The 26,040-nt window shown below is 38.0% G+C and overlaps 2 protein-coding genes across 2 annotated transcripts in view; one reads left to right on the plus strand and one right to left on the minus strand.

Moving 5' to 3' along the window:
• LOC145791321 (nuclear pore complex protein NUP160-like) overlaps positions 1 to 26,040 on the minus strand; it is a 51,406-nt gene that overhangs the window by 13,821 nt on the left and 11,545 nt on the right. Inside the window, exons 4-15 of the mRNA XM_082871672.1 lie at positions 25,596 to 25,788; positions 24,903 to 25,474; positions 22,381 to 22,543; positions 21,797 to 22,074; positions 21,484 to 21,671; positions 14,818 to 14,894; positions 14,373 to 14,719; positions 13,692 to 13,760; positions 2,417 to 2,735; positions 2,129 to 2,257; positions 1,417 to 1,525; positions 1,248 to 1,319 (exon numbers count right to left, since the gene is read on the minus strand). Of these exons, the coding sequence (XP_082727798.1) occupies positions 1,248 to 1,319; positions 1,417 to 1,525; positions 2,129 to 2,257; positions 2,417 to 2,735; positions 13,692 to 13,760; positions 14,373 to 14,719; positions 14,818 to 14,894; positions 21,484 to 21,671; positions 21,797 to 22,074; positions 22,381 to 22,543; positions 24,903 to 25,474; positions 25,596 to 25,788 (2,516 nt within the window). The remainder of the gene's footprint in view (positions 1 to 1,247; positions 1,320 to 1,416; positions 1,526 to 2,128; positions 2,258 to 2,416; positions 2,736 to 13,691; positions 13,761 to 14,372; positions 14,720 to 14,817; positions 14,895 to 21,483; positions 21,672 to 21,796; positions 22,075 to 22,380; positions 22,544 to 24,902; positions 25,475 to 25,595; positions 25,789 to 26,040) is intronic.
• LOC145790538 (elongation factor 1-alpha-like) lies at positions 4,085 to 5,364 on the plus strand. Its single transcript, XM_082868532.1, has 2 exons — positions 4,085 to 4,275; positions 4,753 to 5,364. The coding sequence occupies exons 1-2, from the start codon at positions 4,254 to 4,256 to the stop codon at positions 5,214 to 5,216; spliced, it is 486 nt and encodes a 161-aa protein (XP_082724658.1). The 5' UTR covers positions 4,085 to 4,253; the 3' UTR covers positions 5,217 to 5,364.

The raw sequence follows: 26,040 nt of genomic DNA on the forward strand, positions 1-26,040 counted from the left end.
TCCGCATTGGTTTATATCGACACTGACGACGCGGCCGACACGCCACTCTGTCGCTCACGTGCCTCGCCGCGTCTCCGGCTCACCTTTTGATGGCTCGACGCTTTCTGTCGGGCACGACTTTTGATGAAGTAGGCGCGCCTTTTGAGGGCGCAACTTTTGATGGCACGTCTTTTTATGGATTGGGCACGCCTTTTGATGGCACGCCTTTTGAAAGATTGGGCACACCTTTTGAGGGTGCGACTTTTTAGGGGTCCGACAAGACTCTGTAAACTGTCCCGACATTGATTCCGGTTAGCTCCTTCATGGGTCCGACAAGACTCTGTAAACTGTCTCGACATTGATTCCGGTTAGCTCCTTTATGGGTCCGACAAGACTCTGTAAACTGTCCCGACATTAATTCCGGTTAGCTCCTTTATGGGTCCGACAAGACTCTGTAAACTGTCCCGACATTGATTCCGGTTAGCTCCTTTATGGGTCCGACAAGACTCTGTAAACTGTCCCGACATTGATTCCGGTTAGTTTCTACAAGGGTCCAGCAAGACTCTGTAAACTGTCACAACAACTGTCACAACATTGTCTGCTACAACGGTCTGACATGACCCCATAAACTGTCTTCTACATCGGTCTGACACCACCATACAGTGTCCTCTACAACGTTATGACACCCCCATACAGTGTCCTCTACAACGTTATGACACCCCCATACCGTGTCCTCTACAACGTTATGACACCACCATCCAGTGTCTTCACCAATGGTCTGACACGACCATACAGTGTCACCTATCCTCTTTTATTTTTATGTATTTTCTTGTTTTGTAACTCTCTCCAAACTCAAGTTGGTTAGTTCCTATCCCCCTTGAGTTTGCGGGGGGCTGTTAAAACCTATCACCTACTTCACCCACTTAAACCTACTCCACTAAACCTAACCCACTACACCACTACCACCTCACCTACTCCACTAAACCTAACCCACTACACCACTACCACCTCCACTTCACCTACTCCTTACCTACTACACACTCACCCTCTTCTATATATAGGAATCATGAATCATTGTAATAAATCAATAAACATCAATCAATATACATAAATTTTTACAGTATATATTACATTAATAATTTACAAAGGAATCCAAGGGAGGGGACTTATGTCAAAAATAAACATTAAGCTAGACCCAAAATGTCAAACAATAAAAGGATTTAACACACTCTGAACAAATAAAGAAACAGATATCAAACATATCTTACCCAATCAATGAGGGACCTACTCTATTTGGACAGCACTTCAATGACATTGCAATAAAGACTCTTTCCAGTTCCCTAAACAAAAAACAAAAAGGATTAATATTATAGAGGTTACGCCAAAGATCCAAAGGTAGCACATATAATACTGTACAATTTGAAACAGGAGCTACACCTCTTCAATCCCGAACCCTTCCAAAACTTCAAAATAACTGTAAAAGCCATGTCATATAAGTCTGCCTGGAGCAACAAGTCAACCAAGTCCGGCGGGGGTTTTTCATTCCCTGGAAGGAGAAAAGGCCAATAAGAACAGAAAGGAAAGAAAAGCTGACACTGTTCTGCCCAACTAGTTAAAAGTTGAATATATGTCAGAATGCTTGAGAAAGGGTCAATTTTCTACACAAGTTCATCATCATGGGCAGTGTTTCTACATCAATTACCCAATCCACATGGGTGGCCCGATGGCAATTTCAAGGTTTATATTATATTAAACATCAATCACTCAACCCACATGGGTGGCCCAATGGCAAGGGCCTTGGGGCAAACTGTAAACTCAGACATTCTAGGTTCAACTCTTGTTGCCCACACCCAGTCTTTACTATATACATGTCTTGCCGACGGGTGCATGCATCCAGGGATTACCCAACCCATTCACAGGATGGGTAGGATGGGGTTTCATCCACATCACAATAATATTAACAGCAGCAGCAGCAACAACAATAATAAACATCATTCACTTCTGAAGATGAGTTAATGTGAGTATAGGTAGAGGGATAAGGCTAGAACTTTAGTTTTGGGCTTAACATAAATTACTCTCAAACCTGAAGTTGTCTCCAATATTTATGTATGAGAAGTACAATGTTTCTAGGATAACAAAAGAACTGTACCAGTAAATGTCCATTTGACATTTGCCAATGAGAGCATATATTCAGCTGATGTTAGCACAAACTCGTTTTCAAGCTTCTCTACATCAACATAAGATTGCAATCTTTGTGTTTGAATACCATTGCCAGCCGCTGCAGCAGAAAAGAAAACATATTATTGTGTACATGACCACTCTACTATACTTGTAGGGTGATAAAAGCATATGGTAAACAAGAGAAGAATCATAGAGAGGGCAGTTATAATGATTATTAAAAGAAATTAAAGAAATTCCTAGCAAATGGATTCTTTACACTGTTCATCCACCGTTAATCTAGCCTTTTTACTTGAATAATGTTCTTTCTGAAGAGAGCTTTCTTCAAGTAGAGGATCGATCCAAGCATATGCAGGATGAACAAGATGCAGTGCATTGATAGTAGCAGAGAGCCCATTCAGCCTCTCTTGCAGAACCAGGGACCTGCGTTGGTGGTCTTTGAAAGCTGCTTCAGCTTTCAATTGAGCTGAATATAGATAAATATAAGTTGCTGCTCTTCTCCAGTTATGTTGGCGCATCTCAAACGCATAAAGCAATTTAAAAGGGTTCGGCTTTGCTGAAATATCTGAGCGCCCCGCCTACAAGAAGTCAGAGCAAAAACTGTGAGAATATAGTTCTAGTTCTATTCGGTTTTCCTTTTTCCTTTTAGGCTTAAGAATTAGAGTTCTATTTAAGTGACGTATTCTTTTAGGCTTAGGAATTAGAGTTCTATATAAGTGATGTATATGTATTCTTTGTTTTAACTATTCAGTCTAATATACAGTTTCATTCAAAAAACTTACATGATATCAGAACAGTCACCATTATTCTCTTATTCAAAACCCTAGAACTGTCACCATTGTTCTTTGATTCGTGCTCTCTCGGACTCACTGGTTGTCTTCAACTTGGGTGGGTGACCCATCTGTTCCTAATTCAAAGTCGTGTTTGCTGGTCTTCGCTTTCTCTCAGTGCGTCGACTTGGTGCTTCAAGTCGTCTTCTCTCTCTGGTCTGAAGTCATGAAGGCTCTCTGATTTTTTGGTCCGAAGTCGTAGCTCTCTCGTCTAGGTCTGATCGTGTTCGCGAGGGTTCTTCATTCTCTCACTCTGCTTCGAGGCAACAAGGGCTCACTCTCACTCAGCTTTGCTTCGTGAAGAACCTCTCTCGCGAAGGTTTGCTCTCTCTCTCTCGGTGGTGTCGTTTTCGCAAAACTTCTCTCTGGCTCAGCTTCGCTTCGTGAAATCCATCTCACTCGCTGATTTCTATCTTTGTTGCTGGTTCTAGGTATTTACACTTGAAGCCCTAATTTGTTTTATTTATACTTCGACCCATAACATTCTATAAAATTTGTTTTGTTACAATGTCAGACACTGAAATCCAAGCCATCAAATGCAAACTCACTGGTGGCAATTATGCCTATTAGGCCAGTGTTATGAAGAATTTTCTTCTCAATCAAAAAAAATGGGGCTATGTTTCTGGTTTTATTCCTCGTCCATCGAACCCGAAGGCAAAAAGATATTTGACTTCCTATAATACGTGGGATTGTGATAATGTCCAAGTTCTGACCGGATTTTAATTATATGAATGATCGTATTGGAATGTGTTAAAATCCACCTACTCTCCACCTACTTCACCCACTTAAACCTACTCCACTAAACCTAACCCACTACACCACTACCACCTCCACTTCACCTACTCCTTACCTACTACACACTCACCCTCTTCTATATATAGGAATCATGAATCATTGTAATAGATATCAATATATATCAATCAATAATACAATTCTCTATTTCTCTTTATACATTAAATTTTCTACATGGTATCAGAGCAAGGTTAAGCACTTAGTATTTTTCGCTTCACCGGCGGGCGGCAACCTCGCCTTGGCCGCCCGCCGGACCTCAACCTAATCTGCTAGAATTTTCTACACATACCTTGAAATTTCTTCGAGTCCACCACCACTGCCTCTCCTCTCACTGTTGTCCTCCCATACACCACCGTCTCGATCGTCTTCATCTACAATGTTGCAGTGAAGGATCTCAAGCGTGGTTTTGTTGCATCCAACTCAAAGGATGATCAAGCCAAGGAAGCTGCAAATTTCACCTCCCAGGTTATTATTATGAATCACCCGGGTCAGATTGGTAATGGGCTAAGAAGCATGGACACGGACACGTGACACGACACGGATACGACACGGACACGCCGACACGCTAATTTTCAAAAAATGCAGGACACGACACGCGGGGGACACGCATGAAATATATAATTTTATATATTTATTATATGTTATATATATGAATATATCATTCAAAGATAATAAAAATATTAAGTATGACAATAATTCTTATGAATTTATATGATTTTTGTTTTATTATTGTATCTTAAGTTGTTTTGTTCAAACTTATAATTGGTTTCACATGTGTCTAATTGATAGACATGTGTGTTTAAGAGATACACATGTATTCTCCAAGTGTCCAAAGAGTGTCCGGGTCTTTAAAAAATAGGACACGTTTTAAAGAGTGTCGGACACGTGTCGGGAAAGTGTCCAAAGAGTGTCGGTGTCCGACACGGATACGACACGGATACGTTACCTTCTTAGAAGTGTCCGTGCTTCTTAGGTAATGGGTATGCTCCAGTTCTTGACTGCCACACCTCCCACATTACTGTCAAGTTTGCTGAGATTGATCGTCGATCTGGCAAGGAGATTGAGAAGGAGCCCAAGTTCTTCCGTGAACATGCTCTCCTTCCTTTTACTCTTGGAGTGAGGCAGATGATTTGCTGCTGTAACAAGATGGATGCTACCACTCCTAAGTACTCAAAAGCAAGGTATGATGAAATTGTGCAGGAAGTCTCTTCCTATCTGAAGAAGGTTGGTTACAACCCTGACAAAATTCCTTTTGTCCCCATCTCTGGTTTTGAGGGTGACAACATGATTGAGAGGTCCACCAACCTCGATATGATTACACAGCCCAAGAGGCCATCAGACAAGCCTCCTCTTCTCCACATTCTTGATAACACCAACAGCAACAGTTTGACGCATTTATTAGAGAAAAGGTCCAAAGGCAGCTCCTGTCAAAGCTGATGCTCAGCAGGCTGTACCACCTATTGAAGTGCCAGCACTATCCTTGCACATGGGGGGCACCCACTCATTTCTTTATTGTTTTCTTTTACTCACCCATGTGACCCACGATGCAACCTATACTTTTTCTTTTCTTTACACTCTTGTTCCCCACTTTCTTTATTATTATATATATATATATATATATCTCTTTTTATTATATTATATTAAAAAAAAAAAAAAAAAATCTTCATCTCTCCTCCGTTTGATTTCCAACTCCATTATTTTTATTTTTATTTTTATTTATTTTCTCCAAACCACTTTCCTTATTTCCTCCATCTTTTATTTTTGATTTCAAATATATTTTTATTATTTTTTCTTTATTTTTCTTTCACATTCTTTTTAATCTTTTTCCAATTCCCTTCATACCATATAGCTTTGCACACCAAATCATATTTTATTCATCTCAGGGATTAACCCCGATCACAATTTTACACACAAAAAAAAAAAAAAAAAAAAAAAAAAAAAACCAACAAACAAACAAACCACCACAACACACCCGCACCCACAGTGGTATTTTTCTTCTCTACTCTGCTGCAGGTCTCTTCTTCTTGCTTTTCTCTTGGGTGTCCCTTACCGGCGCTGCCTCCATACTACCCACTCCACCGAGCACGTTCACTCCCTCCTGCTCCTCCACTGCAGCATATGGTAGACCTCCAAATCGAAACATCACGGTGGCCTTCCGCTTCAGCTCCTTGTTTTCTGCCCTTAGCACGCTTATCTCTGCTCGCGCATCCTTATACATGCGTTGGAGCAGAGCCAGCTGGGAGTTTACATGCTGCACCTCATTTGTCCTACTCTGCAGCCGGTTCGACAAATTTGTGACCGCCGTCATGGTTTCCACGCATGACTTCAGAGTATACTGATTAGCCTCAATATCAGTTTGCATCGCCATTTTTTGCTCCACCGACCGCATCGGAAAGTTCAATGGAGCAAAACCAGAGGTGTTTGGTTGCGGTTCACTGGCCACCGCACCAGTTATTTCTCTTGTGGGCTCGTTCAGTTCTGGAAAGAGCGTGAGCAGGTTCTGGGTAGCTGGACGGGAAGAAGAGGCCATGTTTTTGAGTTGCTAAGTGTTTCAGAGAAGGGTTGGTTTCCGGGTGTTTCAAGATTTGCAGAGACAAGCTCTCCGAGCATTCAGAGGTTTCAGACTCGTATGCACAGCCTTCGCCTCAACCTTGTTTTAAATAGCCAGGGCCAGCCACGCGCATTGCGCGCCTCTTGCCGCCCGACAAACTGGCACGCCTTTTCATGGCACATCTTTTGATCAAGTGGGCACGCCTTTTGATGGCACGCCTTTTGAAAAAATTGGGCACACCTTTTGAGGGTGCAACTTTTTTAAGGGTCCGACAAGACTCTGTAAACTGTCCCGACATTGATTCCGGTTAGCTCCTTTATGGGTCCGACAAGACTCTGTAAACTGTCCCGACATTAATTCCGGTTAGCTCCTTCATGGGTCCGACAAGACTCTGTAAACTGTCCCGACATTGATTCCGGTTAGCTCCTTTATGGGTCTGACAAGACTCTGTAAACTGTCCCGACATTGATTCCGGTTAGTTTCTACAAGGGTCCAGCAAGACTCCGTAAACTGTCACAACAACTGTCACAGCATTGTCTGCTACAACGGTCCGACATGACCCCATAAACTGTCTTCTACATCGGTCTGACACCGCCATCCAGTGTCCTCTACACCGTTATGACACCACCATACAGTGTCCTCTACAACGTTATGACAACCCCATACAGTGTCCACTACAACGTTATGACACCACCATCCAGTGTCTTCACCAATGGTCTGACACGACCATACAGTGTCACCTATCCTCTTTTATTTTTATGTATTTTCTTGTTTTGTTACTCTCTCCAAACTCAAGTTGGTTAGTTCCTATCCCCCTTGAGTTTGCGGGGGGCTGTTAAAATCCACCTACTCTCCACCTACTTCACCCACTTAAACCTACTCCACTAAACCTAACCCACTACACCACTACCACCTCCACTTCACCTACTCCTTACCTACTACACACTCACCCTCTTCTATATATAGGAATCATGAATCATTGTAATAGATATCAATATATATCAATCAATAATACAATTCTCTATTTCTCTTTATACATTAAATTTTCTACATATCAATATATATCAATCAATAATACAATTCTCTATTTCTCTTTATACATTAAATTTTCTACAGAATGATATTTTCCAAGTACAGTACTGCCAAGGAAGTGTAGGATTATTTACTAGGTGTTTATCAGCAGCCCAACTTTGCCAAGCGATATGAGCTTGAAATAGCTATTCAGAGTGCTCGTCAGCGGGATCAGACTATTCAGGACTTCTATATTGAGATGATAGGTCTCTGGGATCAGTTAGCTCTTATGGAACCACCTAGTCTCAAGATACTAGACGCTTATATTGAGTTTCAGGAGCAGGGTCGTTTAGTGCAGTTCTGAACGGCTCTTTCCCCTCAGTATGAGGCTATCTAAGGTGGCATCCTTCACCGGTCTCCTTTTTTCTCCATGGATGCTATTGTTCGTGAGTTCCTCTCCGAGGAAACCCGTCTTAAGACGACCAATCAGACTCTGCCTCCCTCTGTCTTTTTGGCTCTTTCTAAGCCTCCTTTATTATCGACTCCACCTCCTCATCAGCTTCAAGCTACTACAAAACCCAAAAAAGGACCATTAGGTCCATATGAGTGTGTTTTCTGCCATCAGAGAGGTCATTGGAAGAGCAACTATCCCAAGAAGGGATGTCAGCTTACTCCGTCTTCTCAAACACAGTTCCGCAGTCCTACTCCAAGTACTTTCCGACATTCTGCCGCTTATACCGCATCTGCTTCAGCTCCCGATCTTGACTTGGCTTCCTTGAGTGCTCAGATTATGCAACTTCAGGGTATCTTGTCCACCTCTCAACCATCCTCATCTGCCACCGCTCTTACCTCTCTTCATTCAGGTTTACTTAGGTCCTCTTCTAGTATCTCTTCTTCTGTCTGGCTTTTTGATTCTAGTATCTCTCATCATATGCCTCCACACCTTTCCTTACTTCAAAACTGTATTCCCCCACCCGTTCCTATTACTGTTAATACTGCTAATGGATCTGGTATATCTGTACTGTCTATTGGGTTTGTCTTACCCTTTGCTATGTCTGTTGTTACTATTCCCTCTATTCTTTGTCCCTCAGATATCTGTCAGTTTATTATTTATCAGTCAACTTGATACTTCTGGTTTTGATGTTATCTTTTCCTCTTATGTCTGTTGTGTGCAGGATCGGGTGTCCAAGAAGCAGATTAGGACCGGCCGTAGAGTTGGAGATCTCTATGTGGAAGAAAGCTTACATCTCCCCTTATCCACCTCTCCAATTGCACTTTCCTCGTTTCAATTAGATTCTCAGTCGAGTCAGTTTTACTTATGGCATTCTCGCCTTGGTCATTTGTCTGTTGATCGCTTATGGCCTTTAGCTCAGTCAGGGTTGTTGGGTAAAGTTTCTCTTAATCAAATTAATGAATGTCGGGGGCATAAACTTACCAAAATGTCAGCTTTATCATTTAATAAAAGTATGCCTTTCTGTTTCTCTATTTCTCTTGTGCATACTGATATCTAGGAACCCTCTCATGTTCTTACAAAAGGGGGTCCTGCATACTATATGTCTTTTGTTAATGATTGCACCCGCTATACTTGGGTTTATCTTATGACTCATAAATCTGACTTCTACCAAATATACTATAACTTTCAGTCTATGATCACTACACAGTTTGGCTCTACCATTAAATTGTTACGGTCTAACTTAGGTCGGGCGTATTTTAAAATTGAGTTCTATGAGTATCTAGCCAATTTAAGTACTATTCACCAAACTTCCTATACTGACACACCCGCCCAAAATGGTCATGCCGAGCGTAAACACCGTCATCTCCTTGAGACAGCTAGATCTCTCCTTCTTTCTGCCTCTGTTCCGGCTCCTTTTCGGGGGGAAGCCGTTCTTACAGCTACTTTTCTTCTCAACCATATGCCTACCCCTCTACTCTCTGGTAGTTCTCCTTATGAGGCTTTATTTTTCTAACTCCCTCATTACTCTCTCCTTCGTGTTTTTGGGTCTACATGTTTTGTCCTTCTTTCTCGGAAAGACAGGACAAAACTTAGTGCCCGATCTATCCTGTGTGTCTTTTTTGGATACAGTCTTACTCAAAAAGGGTATCGTTATTACGATCCTGTTTCCTACCGCCTTTATGTCTCTCGCCATGTTGCCTTCCTGGTGGAACGTCTAACTTACTTTCAGTTTCCTCCTCTCACTGCTCCGGTTTCTAAAGAAGATTTGATTCACATTGATCCATTTCCTTCTGAGGTCTCTCCTGATGAGTACATCTCTCATGTTCCCATGAACTTGTTCCTTCTTCTCCTCTTACTACACCTTCTGCTAAGTCCCTCTCTACTGTACCCCATGAGTCTGTTCCATCCTCTCCACCTCCTCCCTCGCCTGCTCATTCTCCTCCTCCGTTGTTAGTCTATTCTTGTCCATCTATTCTTGTCCAGTGTTATTAGAGGCACGACCTTAGTTGCAGGAATCGTGCAACCAGGTGGCGCGATTCTGTATTTCCTAGAGAGAAACATGTAAGAATCGCGTTTCTGTGGAGAGAGAAACGCGATTCAGTTCAAGATGGGATCGTAAAGGGGAAAGAGAGAGAGAGAAACCTGGCCTCGCCGTCGACTTCGACCTTCGCTCTAGCTCTAGCCCTAGCCCTAGCCCTAACTTTTGACGTCGACCTTTGCTCTAGCCCTAGCCCTAGCCCTAGCCCTCGCCCTCGCCCTCGCCCTCGCCTTCGCCTTCGCCTTCGCCCTCACCTTCGACCTTTGTTCTAGCCCTAGCCTTCGCCTTCGCCTTCGCCTTCTCTTTGTCGTCATCTGTGTCGGTCGCCTTCGTCTTCTCTTCGCCTTCGCCTTCGCCTTCGCCTTCGTCGTCTTCTTCTTCTTTTTCTTCTTCTTCTTCTTCTTTCTCTTCTCTCTCTCTCTCTCTGATTTGTGTATCTCTCTCACCTTCCATTTATAACATATAATAAATAATATAATTTGTTATATAATAATAAATCTAATTAAATTATATATAATAAAAAAAATATCTAATAAAATCTATTAAATAAATCATTCAATTTTTTTTTTATTTTAACATAATTTATTATTCCTTATTTGTTATATTTTTTTATTTATAATATATATACATATAAATTAAAAATAAAAAAATAAATTAACAATAATACATTATTTAAAAAATATAATAAATAAATAAAATAATTAATGTGTATTAAAATAAAAATATTTATAAAAAACTTCTAATGTATATTAAAATATATATATATATATTACCGCTCCCCAATGTGCTTCCAACCTAAGAAACTTCTATCGGCTCACGCTTTCTCGCTTCCGCTCCCGCTTCGTGCAACTAAGGGCGCGACTAAGCGCTCGCCTAAGCACGAAGCGAGGTGAGGTGACCCTTTAGCACTTCATACCCACTGAGGCGAGGCGAAATGTTGAAGCGCAGTCTAAGCGCATGAAGCGAGTCTTAGGCGTCGAAACGAGAGGCGATGCGAAGCGTCGCTTCACCATGTTTTGTTTGCTTTCAGTTCAAAAGATCTGGGCCCTTGATTTGAATGACTTTTGTGCTATTTGTGGACATGCGTAGCACTTTATAATTGTTTTCTACTGAATAAGAAGTTGAAACCTTAGTCGACATCGTTCCAATCGACAATTGCTTTCAAGAACCTCACTGATTACCTGCTTTCGACATCGTTCCAGTCGAAAGAGAAGGTGAGTACCTCCTTCTTCTTCTTCCTTTCTTCTCTTCGTCTTCTCCTGCTGCTTCTTCTTCCTTTTGTCTTCTTTTCTTCTTCTTCGAACTCTTTTTTTTTTCCTTCTTTTTCGGCAGACTTTTTTTTTTCCCCTTTTTTTTTCTTCCCTGGTTCTTGTTTTGTTTCTCTTCTTATTTATTTTGCTGAAAAATTTTTCAATTAATTTTACTAAATTGATTTTAAAATTGTTTAATTATTTTGCAGTGTTAATTGTATAATTGTTTTGCCGAAAAAAAATTTCAATTAATTTTGCTGAAACACTATTTTTCCATGACCTCTCCTAAAAATATGTTGTTCTTTAATTTCTTTATGCTGAAATTGTTGGTGGATTGTATTTGTCTTTGTTGGATATTTTCTGTTGTTTATAGATATTTAGCATTTAGAATGATAAATGCATGATGATTCTTGAAAATATTTATATTTTTGTCTATACTATTTATTTTAAAAAAATATCCTTTGTGGTCTCCTCGATTCAATGAAGCCCTCGCCTCGCCTCGCGCTTAAGCATTAGGAGACCATGTCGCCTTGGTTCGCTTTTTGCCTTAAAAAATATAGTTCTCGTCGCAAGGCTCTCCCTCCACCAGTTGTCTCTGCCCCTACTGTTGATCCTCCTGCTTCTGATGACCCTAATCTAGCCAACCGTAAGTACCCCCTTCGCGTCCGTAAACAGGTAGTCAAACTTGGTTTTGCTAAAACCTGTTTTTCTCCTTCATATTGTACGTTTTTGTCTACTATTCACTCTTTTTCAAAACCTTAGTCTTACAAGGAGGCCTGTGAGGATCCTAATTGCGTTCAAGCTATGAAGGATGAGTTGTCTGCATTACAAAAGACTAGTACTTGGGAGCTAATTCCTCTGTCTGCTGTCAAGAATCTGATTGATTGCAAATGAGTCTATAAAGTAAAGACTCATTCTGATGGTTCTCTCGAGTGCCATAAAGCTCGCCTAATTGCCAAAGGTTTCTCACAAGAATATGGTATTGATTATGAGGAGACTTTTGCCCCTGTTGCCAAAATGACTAATGCCCGTACTTTGATCTTTGTTACTGCTATTCGTCATTGGCCTCTATATCAGATGAATGTTGAGAATGTTTTTCCTAATGGCCATCTCACCGAGGAGATTTACATGCGTCCTCCCTCTGGCCTTCACCATTCCAATGGTCAGGTTTGTCGTCTTCTGCGTGCTCTGTATGGTTTGAAGCAATCTCCTCGTGCTTGGTATGATCGCTTTCAGACAGCTATTACTAGACTTGGGTTTCATCCTTGTGCCCACGATGCTGCATTGTTTCTCCTCCACACCTCTACTGGTTTTATTGCCTTATTATTATATGTGGATGATATGATCATCACTGGCTCTGACTCTTCTGCTATCTCTAAGGTCAAGCAGCATCTCTTTTGCACTTTCAAAATGAAGAATTTGAGACCATTGCAATATTTTCTTGGTATTGAGATAGCTTCTTCTACCAAGGGCTACTTTTTGTCTCAGGCCAAGTATGCCAACGAGGTTATCCATCGTGTCGGTCTTACTAACACTAAGCTTTCTGATACCCCATTGAGCTTAATGTGAAGCTCAACACCACTAATGGTGTTCCTTTGGACGATCCTACGTTATATCGCGAGCTTGTGGATTGCTCAGTCTATCTGACAGTTACTCGCCCTGATCTTGCCTATGATGTCCATGTGGTTAGTCAGTTTGTTTCTGCTCCTCGCTCTACACATTGGGCTGCTTTGATTTGGATTCTTCGCTATCTTTGTAGTACTATCTTTCAGGACTTGCTACTATCTTCTACTTCTTCCTTAGACTTGGTGGCCTATGCTGATTGGGCTAATGATGTTAATGATCGTATATCCACTTCTGGTTTCTGTATATTTCTTGGCGATTCTCTGATTTCTTAGAAAAGCAAGAAACAAACTATTGTTGCCCCATTTTACTGCCGAAGCTGAATATCGTGCTATGGCTCATGCTACAGTTGAAATTGTCTGGCTTCGTGGTCTCTTATCTGACTTGGGCATCCCTCAGTCTTCTCCAACCTCTCTCTATTGTGACAACCGAAGTGCTATTCAGATTGCTCATAACACTGTCTTCCATGAACGAACAACGCATATTGAGATTGATTGTCACTTCGTCCGTCAGCATCTGTTGTCTAGCTCTATCTCACTTCATTTTGTCTCTTCGACTCTACAACTTGCTGACTTCTTCACTAAGACTCACACCACTACTCGGTTTCGGTTTTGGTTTCTTCTTGACAAACTCTCAGTGTTTTCTACTAACACACCTTAAGTTTGAGCAGGAGTGAAAATATAGTTCTAGTTCTATTCGGTTTTCCTTCAGTTCTAGTTCTATTCGGTTTTTCTTTTTCCTTTTAGGCTTAGGAATTAGCGTTCTATATAAGTTCTATACAAGTGATGTATTCTTGTAGGCTTAGGAATTAGAGTTCTATATAAGTGATGCATATGTATTCTTGGTTTTAACTATTCAGTCTAATATACAGTTTCATTCAGAAAACTTCCAAAAACATGCATAACTTTGTCTACAACTAATATCAAGAAAAAATAAATAATAAATAACAAAAACCAGTAAATTTTCTGTTGTGACTAGGACAGACCTTCCAAGCAAGTTCTCGCTCTACCTTCTCTGTTAAACCAATAAAAGGTAGTTGACCATCACAAAGAATCTACAGCAAACAAAAATGCAGAAGTCTTCCATAAGTAGCATATTAGGAAAACATTGTGTCTTTCTAGCATTCAAATAATAATAATAATAATAATAAAAAGCAGTTATCAATATAAGGTCAATTATTACATGTCATTTTTTTATTCATTCACCACATGCCACGATAAAATTCACATCTTTGGACTTTTGCACAAATGACAATTAAACAAGAAAGAATTATCAGCATTATAACAAACAAAATAAAGAAGAAGACACAATTCACACAATGCATGAGAATCAGTTGACAAAATAGCAAGCATTTTTTTTAATTGCTAGTGTTTAAAACTTTTGCAGCAGTTTCTTCCAACCAGAAAAAAAACCAGGCTCATTTCATAGCTTTAAGCACATAGACAAATTCTTCATGTGGCCGTTCCTGAGAACAAATGCCAAGCTATTTATTGAAGCGTATAGCAATCCTAAATGAAATGCCTCAACCTTATTTTTGATTTAAAGCTCACTTAACATTATGCCAAAATTTATTTTTTATTTGAATTTCCGGAAGTGAGAAGTATAAAGAAAACTAAGGATGAAATAGTTTCAAAAAATAACAAACATAATTTGATAGAAAGCCTACCTTAATGGAACCACGCTCATAAAGAACAATTATGAAACGCCTCAAACAAATATTCTTGCTTTCCTCGTCTGGATTCGAAATTATTGCACAATAAGCATCATAATAATAATTGAGATCCAGTGTAAACTTGAAGACATTTGCCCAAAGACGTCCTTTAACTGTATTAACTGATTCATTTAGAGTATCTGCTCCAGAGTTGTCATCCTTAGAACCAAGAGATTCATCAACTTGCTCAAGAGCAGCAAGAGCAAATTGACAAGCACCTTCACTCAAATTATACTGTTCAAATATCTGCATCGCCCATTGATAATAATGAAGCTTCCACACTGCAGCTGATTGACAATCAGCTGGTGTAGGGAAAAAATATAGATACAGTTAAAAGATGACAGCAAAAAACGAAATTTCTCATTTCAGGAATTAATCATAAACTATTCAAATTACTTACTGAAACCAAGATGCGGCAATCCTGCTTCATAAGACAAACCCTGCAAAGCCTGGGGAGCACCTTGTACTGATGAAGCTCTGAAGACAAAGATTACAGTAAAAAATAGAAACTCATTAGAGGCTCAGACATACAAGCACTTTAACAGAAAAAAATTAACATATGATGACCAAGCCAAACTAAGTAATGAAACAATAATTGTTATATCTTCTTCTTCTTCTTCTTCTTCTTCTTCTTCTTCTTCTTTTTCTTCTTCTTCTTCTTCTTTTCACAAAGTAACAATTCTTAGGTTATTATTCACAACACTAGAAAAGTCCCTTTCAACCCCAAAATTCCACGTCAATCCTAACCCTGTCAGTTACCCATTGGCCTTCAATTTAACCTTTAGAACCCTAATTAGCAATTTAGGCCCTAAAAAATTCGTCTGTTCCAAATTTCTTGTACTATGCAACTTTTGAAAGAAAAACCAAATCCTTTTTTTTATTTTGGTAATTGGCAATAAAACTAATTATATTAAAAATAAAAAGAATTACAACAAAGTGGGAGACAAGAACTCCACCAAAGAAAACAAAAGAGATGAAAAAAGCAAAACTCATCAAGGTAGCAAGCAACTAGTGACACACACCACCCTCAAATCCCTAGAAATAAATAATAAAGGAATCCCCTTAAAAGAAGAAGAAACCTAAGACAAAAAGAGGATTAAAAAACACACTTTATCCTAAAGAGAATTAGTATCCTCAACTTTGTCCCTTAGTTGCACGAAAGCGGGGGGGGGAGCTGGGAAGCATGAGCCGATAGAAGTTTCTTAGGTTGGGAGCGCCCTGGGGAGCGGTAATATATACATATATATATTTTAATACACATTAGAAATTTTTTATAAATATTTTTATTTTAATACACATTAATTATTTTATTTATCTATTATATTTTTTAAATAATGTATTATTGTTAATTTTTTTTTTAAAATTATATATATATTATAAATAAAAATATATAACAAATAAGGAATAATAAAATATGTTAAAATAAATAAAAAATAAAAATTGAATGATTTATTTTATAGATTTTATTAGATATTTTTTTTATTATATATGATTTAATTAGATTTATTATTATATAACAAATTATATTATTTATTATATGTTATAAACGGGAGGGGAGAGAGATACACAAATGAGAGAGAGAGAGAGAGAGAGAGAGAGAGAGAAGAACAGGAAGAAGGAGAAGAAGAAGACAACGAAGGCAAGCGAAGGCGAAAAGAAGACGAAGGTGATCGACACAGATGAAGACAGAGAAAATGAAGGCGAAGGCTAGGGCTAGAGCAAAGGTCGACGTCGAAGGCTAGGGCTAGAGCGAAGGTCGAAGTCGATGGCCAGACCAGGTCTCTCTCTCTCTCTCTCTCTCTCTCTCCCCCCTTTACAGTCCCATTTTAAACTGAATCACGTTTCTCTCTCCACAGAAACGCGATTCTTACACGTTTCTTTCTAGGAAACGCAGAATTGCGATACTGAGTAAGAATCGCCACCTGATTGCACGATTCCTGCAACTAAGCTTTGTCCTCAAAGATTCTAACATTGCGCTCCAACCTAATAACCCATATACCAAAAGCTCTAAAATCTATCAAAAGCAAAAGTGTAGAACACTAATTGTTCTACCTCATAGAATACTAACACTGAAAACTTTCCGTAGCCAAAACCAACCAAATTCTTATTGTAAGTAGCTTTAGGCACACTAGTTTCCTAATTTATCCTACATCACTAACGCATTGCATAAGTAACATAGAAAATAATTTATGTCGTTGCATTGAGATGCAATACACTAGTTTTGAATGTACCTCTATTTTCCCCTTTCCTTTGGCGATTAACTAGGAAAAAGGCAATATTCAAATTTAGATTGAGTAAATACCAAACTAAAGTTGCTTTCTAACCAGACAAAGAACAGTTTCACCAACTCTATTGCCAAATCAACTAGCGCTTTGATTAGTTGTACACTAAGCACTAACCGTATGTATTGCTTTGGCAATAGCCAAGGCCAACTGATGTAGGACAAGTGCAGGTAACACTCTCCTAAAAGTAGTGAGCCCAAAATTACTAAGATGCAACAACAAAAAGTTCTATGAACCCGTACATATTCATCCCCTCAACTATTAAAACCGTACAAATACACCCTTTTTGAAGGTGGTTGGAGGGGGTGAAAGTAATGCATTTACATAGTTGAAGGGGCTAAAATGTATGAGTTCATAGATGAGGGGGTTAGTTGATATTAACCCCTTAATTTACTACTAATAGTTGAGGGAGTCTCAGTGCAATTAACCACTTAATTGACTACTTTATGAGGCAAAAAATTGAAAAAATTATGTAGAACTGTACAGTTTAAAAGTGGTAACAGATAAAGTTTCGGGAATGGAGGAAAAAAAAAGGTATAAGGAGTTGAGGGACTGTTCCAAAGGGCTGTGAACCCAAGAACAATATGGAGGCTGGTTTTGCATTTCTTTTATGAGATATGGTTTGTTAGGTTGGAGGAAGAAGGGTATAGGTTTGTAAAATAGGCATGTAAAACGTATAGGCTAAAAGTGAAAAAGAAGAAGCAGATAAGGAAAAAAATTCTAGGAATCACTCCTTAGAACTGTAACATTATATAGACTTCTGAGAATTCATCGTCCTAATGGGATTTTGACTTCGTCCTTGGAAACTAAGATTTTTGACTTCTAAAGCCATCTAAAACCAACTAGAACCCATAAATAAAAACCTTAATACGCAACTGACCCATAAGATGACTTGTGGACGACTCTTTACAGACCATGTAAGGAAATTCTGCAAATTATAAAAATATCCTTGGCCTATAAAACAAAAATTTATATAGATAATTGACCATATTCAAAAATAAAAAATTGACCATTTTGATACAAAGTAATTTCAAAACATTATTTTTTTATTTTACTTTCGCATCACCAACATTTTAGCAGAAGGATTTTGCAAGTAGAAAAGGATGGTACATGTAATTAATCATAAGGCAAGATGCAAAAACAATATTTCTTTTGGGGGAAAAGCAGATTAATCATCTCTTTTGGGGGAAAAGCAATATTTCATTCCAATAGAAAACCAAAGGCAAGAGGCAAAAGCAGGTTTTCTTTCTGCTAACTTGTGCAACTGTATTATTCAAAATGGCATTTTATTCTACGTAGGAATAAATAAACTAGGGTGCATGGTGGGTATAGTTTTGGTGATAGAAATGAGGCTAGAGAAAGTATTTTAAATTTTGCATTGGCCTTCGACCTGGTGGTGGCCAATACTATGTATAAAAAAAGAGAGGAGCATTTAATAACCTTTAAGAGTGGGTCAATTATGAGCCAAATAAATTACTTTCTAGTAAAAAAAATGGACTGTCTGAAATGCAGCGGCTATAAGGTGATTTTTGGAGAGAGCCTAATGTCTCAACGTAAGATTTTGGTATTAGATTTATGCTTTAAAGAGCAACACCAAACTAGAAAGGATAGTGGGCGCAGTAGGACGAGATGGTAGGACCTAAAAGGAAATACACTAGAAATATTTAAGAATAGAATGAATGAAGAAGGTACTTGGGACTTAGAAGATGATACTAACATTATGTGGAACCTGATGGCCAATTGTATGAGGAGAATCTCAAGGGAAGTCCTTAGAGAGTCGAAAGGAAAGGGACCCAACTCTAAGGAAATTTAGTAGTGGAGGGATGTTTGAAGCGGTAGTGAAAACGGGTTTAAAAAAAAAAATTGTGCTTTAAAAAGTGACAGAATGATAGAATTGAAAAAAACCTTAAGAGCTAAAAATTGGCTAATAAAGAGGTCAAAAAAGTAGTGATAGATATTAAGTTGAAAGCCTATGATGACCTATATACTAGACTAGATAGTAAGGAGGGAGAAAAGAGAATATACAAACTTGCTAAGATAAGAGAAAAGAAAACAATATATTTTAATCAGGTGAAGTGCATCAAGAGTAAGGACTCTAAGGTGTTGGTGAAGGATGAAGAGATTAAGGAAAGGTGGAAGAATTATTTTGCGAAGAAGTTAAATGAGAAACATAAAAGAAGGTCGAAAGGAGAGGAAATAGCTAGTAATAAGGAAAACCAAGACTACGAGTTCTATCCCAAGATTAAGAACTTTGAAGTGGAGATTGCACTTAAGAAGATGAAATTGAATAAGGCTTTAGGACCCGAGGACATCCTTATTGAAGCTTGAAAATGTTTGGATAAGAAGGGATTTTTTTGGTTGACTAGGTTATTTAGTAAGATTTTGACTACCAAAATGCGAGATGAGTGAACGAAGAGTATTTTAGTGCCAATCTATAAGAATAAAGAGATGTCCAGAATTGCAATAACTATAGAGGAATCAAGTTGATGTATTATATAATGAAAGTGTGGAAAAGAGTAATGGAACGTCAATTACGAGATATAACGAAGGTGACACAGAATCAATTTGGATTTATGCCCGGTGGGTCAACAATGAAAACGATCTATCTTTTGAGGAGAGTAATAGAAAAGTAGAGAGAAGAAAATAGACATTTATATGATTTTTATCGATCTTGAGAAGGCATATGATAGAGTGTCTCAAGATATAATCTGGTGAGTGTTAGAAAAGAAAGAGGTGACAAAAAACTACATTGATATGATTAGGGACATGTATAAAGGTGTAGTGACCACTATTAGATCACCAACTAGAGAGACAAGTGAATTTCCAATTACTGTGGAGTTACACCAAGGATCAACCTTAAGTCCTTATATTTTTGCTTTAGTTATGGATAAGTTGACGAGAAATATTCAAAATGATGTGCCATGGTGTATGCTTTTTGCAGATGATATCGTAGACTAGAGAAAGAGTTAACACTAAGTTGGAGACTTTGAGAAAAGCACTTGAATCTAAAAGATTTAAGATAAGCAGAACTAAAATAGGATACATGGAATATAATTTTAGTAATAATAACAATGGAAATAAAAGAGAAGTGAAAATTGAGAATTAAGAACTACCAAAGAGAGAACTTTTTCGTTATTTAGGATCGATTATCACAACAGCTGGGGAGATTGAAGCAGATGTGATCCATAGAATTAAGGTGGGGTGACTTAAGTGGAGGAGTGCGTCTGGGATATTGTGCGATAAATGAGTACCTCCTAGATTAAAAAGTAAGTTTATAAAACGACTATTAAACCAATGATGTTGTATTAGACGAAATGTTAAGCAACTAAGAAACAACATGTAGATAAGATGAGTGTTGCTAACATGAGGATGCTAAAGGGATGTTTGGCAAGACTAGAAAAGACAGAGTTAGGAAAGATTATATCCTTGAATGGGTAAAAGTAACACCGATAGAAGATAAGCTAAGAGAAAATAGATTAAGATGGTTTGGTCATATACAACGAAGACCAACAGAGGCAGTAGTGAAAAGATGTGATACAGTGACGGTAGAGGAAAGTACTAGGGAAAGGGACGGACCTAAATTGACGTGGGCTAGTGTAGTAAATAGAGATATGAATCTCTTTAATTTGACTAATCAAATGTCCTTTGATAGAGTCAAATGAAGAAGAAAGATTCATGTAGTCGAGACCCCATTTGATGGGACTTAAAGCTTGGCTTGGTTTGGTTTGGTTTGGTTTAGAAACCAGTAGAAAAAAGCAATACAAAGTTTGCTTTATGCTTACCTGCGCAACTGTAATATCTACAGTACAAAATCAATTATAATCCAATTCTTTCTCAACCACGGGAAAAAATGCCGCAATCTGGTTAGCAAATAATTCTAATTAATGAAACCCCTTAAAACTTGTTAAAGAAGCAGATTCTGAAACACTTTGCCTTCATGTATACAACAAAGGTAAAAATTTGAAGTGGATAGGACGAATCAGTCGAAAAGCAATGAACATCTATATTATATAAACTAGAAATCCACAGCATATTGAATATCAACTTACTCGACACACATACTCAAACGAAAACAACAAAGAGAAACAGGGTGTGGTTACAGACAAGTACACAACCTAATTCTACATTCTTAAGTGGTTTTCTTCACCAGTTCACACTGTATTCACTTTCAGTAAAATGAATCCTGATCTGTGCCAATGATATCATTCTGGAACCTACACGTATTGTATGACATATCAGACGCATTGTGTATCTAAAGACACATATATACGCAACCCTTTTATTGAGACATATTCACTAGATATGAAATAACAGGGCATTGCCATTTGAACTCCATCGCTCATTGTTGAAAAGAAATCATAGAAATTTTGCTTAGAGTTTAAAGAGATATACTGGTGGATATGACAATGTGCTTTGCATTGCACACAATTCGTAGGTATTCAGATTCTCGATTTCAGTATCCACGATTCTCCTTGCACGTACATGAAATTTTAGGTTTATAAAATGATGTTTGTTTTGTTTTTAGGATGGGAACTTGTGTTAGATACACAATTTGAAGCCTCATAATATTTTATAACTGATAAAGAAAAGTATGGTATATTTAATGTTTTGCAACCAAACCTTTAAAATTCCTGACAAAGTTCAACTACATTCCTACCATCTGAAGAGCACTGGTTTGTCCAGAGCTGTTACATTGACTCAAACACTTGGATCAAAACAATGGACACTGCAGTTTAGAATTTATATCAGAAAGTGAATTGATGCATTTATTGAAAATAACATACCTAAAGAAACAGCGAACAGCTTCAGAAACTTTTTTCTCTTTCAGCAGTCCCTGTGGTACACGTTGTGCTTGAGCAAGGAGGCAACATCCAAGAAGATGGAGAAGTATGCCCCATTCACCATCACCACTCTGAATACTTTCAGATATTTTCTCCTTCCGTGAATGTGCATCCACAATAGTAAGTAGATACTTGGAGAAGAAACAAGAACTTATTTCAGACCTTCAATACATTTCTTGCAAATAATAATAAAAACACAAATTTTTTCAAAGAAAAAAGTCTGATAATCATAGAAATTTAAATCACAGTAATAAACCTCAACGGCATCATACTGGCCATGTCTAAGTAAGATTAAAGCAAGCTCAGTTGAATGGCTGAAGAACGCAGGGGTTTCTCCCCCAGTCCTGCCCCACATTATCCAGCTAGTAAAGTTCCGCACAGAACTGATAAAGCTTCCAGGATCAGGCAGACATTTTACCGAGAGGTAAGCCTGGTCTTCAGAGGAACTTCTAAAATTTAACAACAGTATACAAGCCAATGTGAAGTCGCATTTCCCAAGGTTCACATTCCATGATCTCTTATCAATATTGTTATCTGACCAGTGAACAAAAATATGACAATTGTCAAACAATAAACAACAGAAGTAATGCCGCCACAGTATCCAACTCAATAAACTCAAAAAACTGAAAATGCTGCTGCCGCTGAACCTATGGCCATATTCATATGCATGTGACATGAAAACCATCAATGAATGTCAATAAGGCAAAGGGGAAATCCTTTTCACGGATATGTAATTTATTTAGAACAAGTATAGTAGGACACCAATCATGTCAATGGCAGCAAACCCCACCAACAGAGAGAAGTATCTTAATCTGGCAATCAAAATTAGTACCAACCTACCAATTTGTAAAGATGAAAGTTGATAACTGAAATCTTCAGTAGCAGGGGATTCAGATGATGTGGTCCCCAAGAAATGGATGATATGCCAATCAGTAATAATTTCTTGAATCATTGGGACCAGCTCAAGTTGTATTCTGGAAATATCATCATGTAATATATGAATCTGCAAAAGCAAAACGGAGACAAAAAAAAAATGCACTGGTTGTTTATAAAAGTTAAGCTTCATGGCTAATAGACATTACATCATCACATTGTGACAATATCACAAAGCATTAATAAGGTGTAAACACGTACTTCCTCCACGTTTTACGAGTCTTATAGCTGACTATGCACAAAGTTCAAAGGAAGAATAATTGAATGATAAATTCACAAAAATGTCCCTAGTCTTTTTTGAATTTTTTTTTTTTTTTTTTTTTTGGGAATTGTGATTGTAATTAATAATATAGGTAAAATGAGGGTAGAATGAGACAGGGAGTAATATTCAACTTTTTACAAATTACAACAGCATTGAAAATAATAAATTCAGATTCTGGGGTGGTTGGTTCCACAATCATAGGGCACCCAAGCGCTACACAGTGACTCTTGCACTAGACCTCAAGAGATAATGATTCAGTAACCGTGACAGTGTGTTTCTGAATTTAAGTGTAGAAATTCAAGGAAGAAAAAGATAATTCTAAAAATCACTCCTAGAGGCCTCAAGCATCATAAAGCTTCAACGCTTTGAAAACTGTTTAAAATATTAACTCCATTAAATTAGAAGTACTATAATACTTTATATAGTCTTTAGAAACTTCTTCTTTAAACTATATTTATGTGTCCTATATGCCCTAGCCAGAAAGAGATTCATTTGATGCCAAAAATACCGCTTTTTCATGCCTTAAATCAATCCCAGGGAAAGAGGGCTCAAAAGCTTTGACTAATAAATAGGAGTTTTTTACTAGGATTCTAAAAGAGGAAACTAGGCGTTTAACTTCTAAAACATATCTAAGACCAAATAAATCTTATAAATAAAAACCAATTAAACAATTTGACCCACAAGACAACCCATGGATGACCCCTACAGCCCATGTCAGCAAATAGGAAATTACCAAAACACCCTTAGCCTAAAAACCCTAGAAATCATAAAATATATCTCTCCTAACACTAGAAACATGATTATGTATGGTTTCTATTGGCTTCTCTTTGAAATCATGCCAATTTTCAAATATCATAGCTTCTTTGAATTTAATTTCCCTTGACCTTCTTATAGTCTGCATCATAGAGACTTTGATTCTACAAGCCAAAACACCATTGCTTCTCTCTCGGTCTCTCCTCCCAAGGATACCTCCAATCTTGCCCAACCTAACTCTTGTGGTTCTGCACCAACTCAATGCCCACTATACTTCCCAAAGGGTGCAGTTTGACAATTGCCTCACTCACTTATAATGTGCCACAAGATGCAAACCAGTAGATTGTCAACTACTAATCCAATCACAAGTTCAGTTAGGAATATGACACACTGATGGTTATATTTTGTTAGTGTTTGGTGTCTCATTAATGATATTTCTTATAATAAAAAAAAAATTAAAAACACCATATTACCTATAAAGAAACTGAAATTTCCATATGCTTTGAAGATTGTCAATTAGTTTGTAAACCCAAATATCACACCACCATGAGGGCAGATATACTCCATCGTTACCCGTTTACCCTTAGCAAGGGGATTTTACAGCTGGTTTTTATGAAGATTGAGAATCTACATTTAGCTACTGCACTTATGTGATGAATTGTCTCGAGTCTAACCCCTCCCAACACCCTCGACTAACAAGGACCTACACTGGTTTATGTCCTTTACTCATGATAGATTTTGGAATTTAAGACTTGGCAAAGAAACAAATTGTGCTAGCCATGTCTACCGCTTAGCTAAATTTTGGACAAGAGCGCCATTTTGCAGAAAAGTCGGTCAACTATTGTCGAAGAAATCCAAGTAACTGGACAGGGAACAAGATACTTTTATTATGATAATGGGGAAGCTATTAGTGTTCCACATAGTCCTGTCTAACATCATATAGCAAAGCACATGAAACTGGAGAAACTTGTATGCCTTTGTTTCAACTGATAATCCACTGGTAGATGCTCTAGCCAATGGTAATCAATTAACATCATGTTTCAAATGAATTGAGCAACTTCAATTGAGCAGGAACTCTAAAACAGACTTACCGAAAAGTAGCTAACTCTCCCTAACCAAAGATGACCAGCTTTGGACAGACTACCATTCTCATCCTAAATACACAAACCACATAACATAATTGAATGTACACAGGAAACTACAGGAGTCAATATTTTTTCCTTCAGAGCTTCCACAGTCCAGTTCACAAGGCCATATAACACGGTAATAATGAAGCAACAATAGAACATAAAAATCCAATTTCAAATACAATTACTAGGCAGCCAAGAGATTAAAGCATACACAAAAATATTGAGCTATATCATATACTGCGTATAATAGTAATTATGCTCCCTCAGACAGAACAATTACTGACCTGCCCACCGATGTTCACCAGATAGCTTAGCAACAGAAGTATGTCCAACGAAGATTCAAACATCACTTTTGCAACTTGAGAAGTAGCCTGGATCATGACACAAGTGTTGATGTTGAAGCCTACGTCAGAATCAAACTTCTGTATAATTTTGCGAGGTACAAGAAATTTTAAGTAGTTCTCTATGACATCCAAAACTTTTCCCCATGCAGTAGCTTTATTTGACAAAGCAAGAAGTGACAAAAACATATCTACAGAGAATTTCCTCAGATTTTTGTGATCTGCCATTTCCTTCTCCCAAGCAATATCAGCTCCCAGCTCAGATATATGAAAAGCTGTTACTGATGAACTATATCCTGTTTCTAAAATCTTCAGCAAGCGAGGCACAACTTCTTCAGATGATATAGATGGCGCACTAAGGAGTGATTCATAAAATATAGCAGAAGAACCTTTTCCCAATTGTTGGCTGACATTACTGACACATCGGAGCACCTCAAAAAGAATCTCACGGTCAACGTTATCATCAGAAAGATCCAGCCCAGAGCTTACAATATCTCCAAGTTCATCAAAAGAACCTAAAACATCAGTACATAGAACTTCTTAAATGAGATGCTAGTCAATAGATTAACTAAAAATAATTTTTCAGAAAAATCAAGCAGAAAATTTACACATGAGAACTATGGTTTCCCCACATACCGTAGATAAGAAACTCTATATCTTCCAAACAACGGAAGAGTGAGACTGAATTTTTTCTGATTAAGCCAATAGCACCCATGGATGAATCAATGAGGAAACCAATTGGTGCATTCATCTTGCACCAACAATGGAAATAGCGTGTACAAAAGGTTTTCCAGCGATAGAGTATTGAAACTGGACTTTCAGAGATCCCCTAGCAAAAAACACTCAGTTATCAGCTACCTTGAAAACTCCCTTTCCCAGCAATAGAGGGTATGTTTGGTTTGGTTTTGAGAGAGTAGTTTTTAAAAATTGTTTTGGGGAGAGAGTTTAGAAATTTTTTTGATTTGTTTGGTTGTGTATTTTGAAAGTAGTTTTGGAGTTTGTGAGTTTGGAATGATTTGATATTTTAATATAACTGAGTAGATGTGTGTGAGAGAAAAAGTGATTGAGAAGAAGAGAAGAG

This window comes from Camellia sinensis, chromosome 5 (assembly GCF_055761805.1).
Source record: "Camellia sinensis isolate YWXY chromosome 5, ASM5576180v1, whole genome shotgun sequence".
NCBI lineage: Eukaryota > Viridiplantae > Streptophyta > Magnoliopsida > Ericales > Theaceae > Camellia > Camellia sinensis.

What these genes read in the sequence shown, in the direction of transcription:
- LOC145790538 (XM_082868532.1), top strand. Translation starts at nt 4,254, where the DNA reads ATGAATCACCCGGGTCAGATTG. An exon ending in GAATCACCCGGGTCAGATTG is followed by an intron (nt 4,276 to 4,752) that starts GTAATGGGCTAA and finishes CGTGCTTCTTAG; the next exon opens with GTAATGGGTATGCTCCAGTT.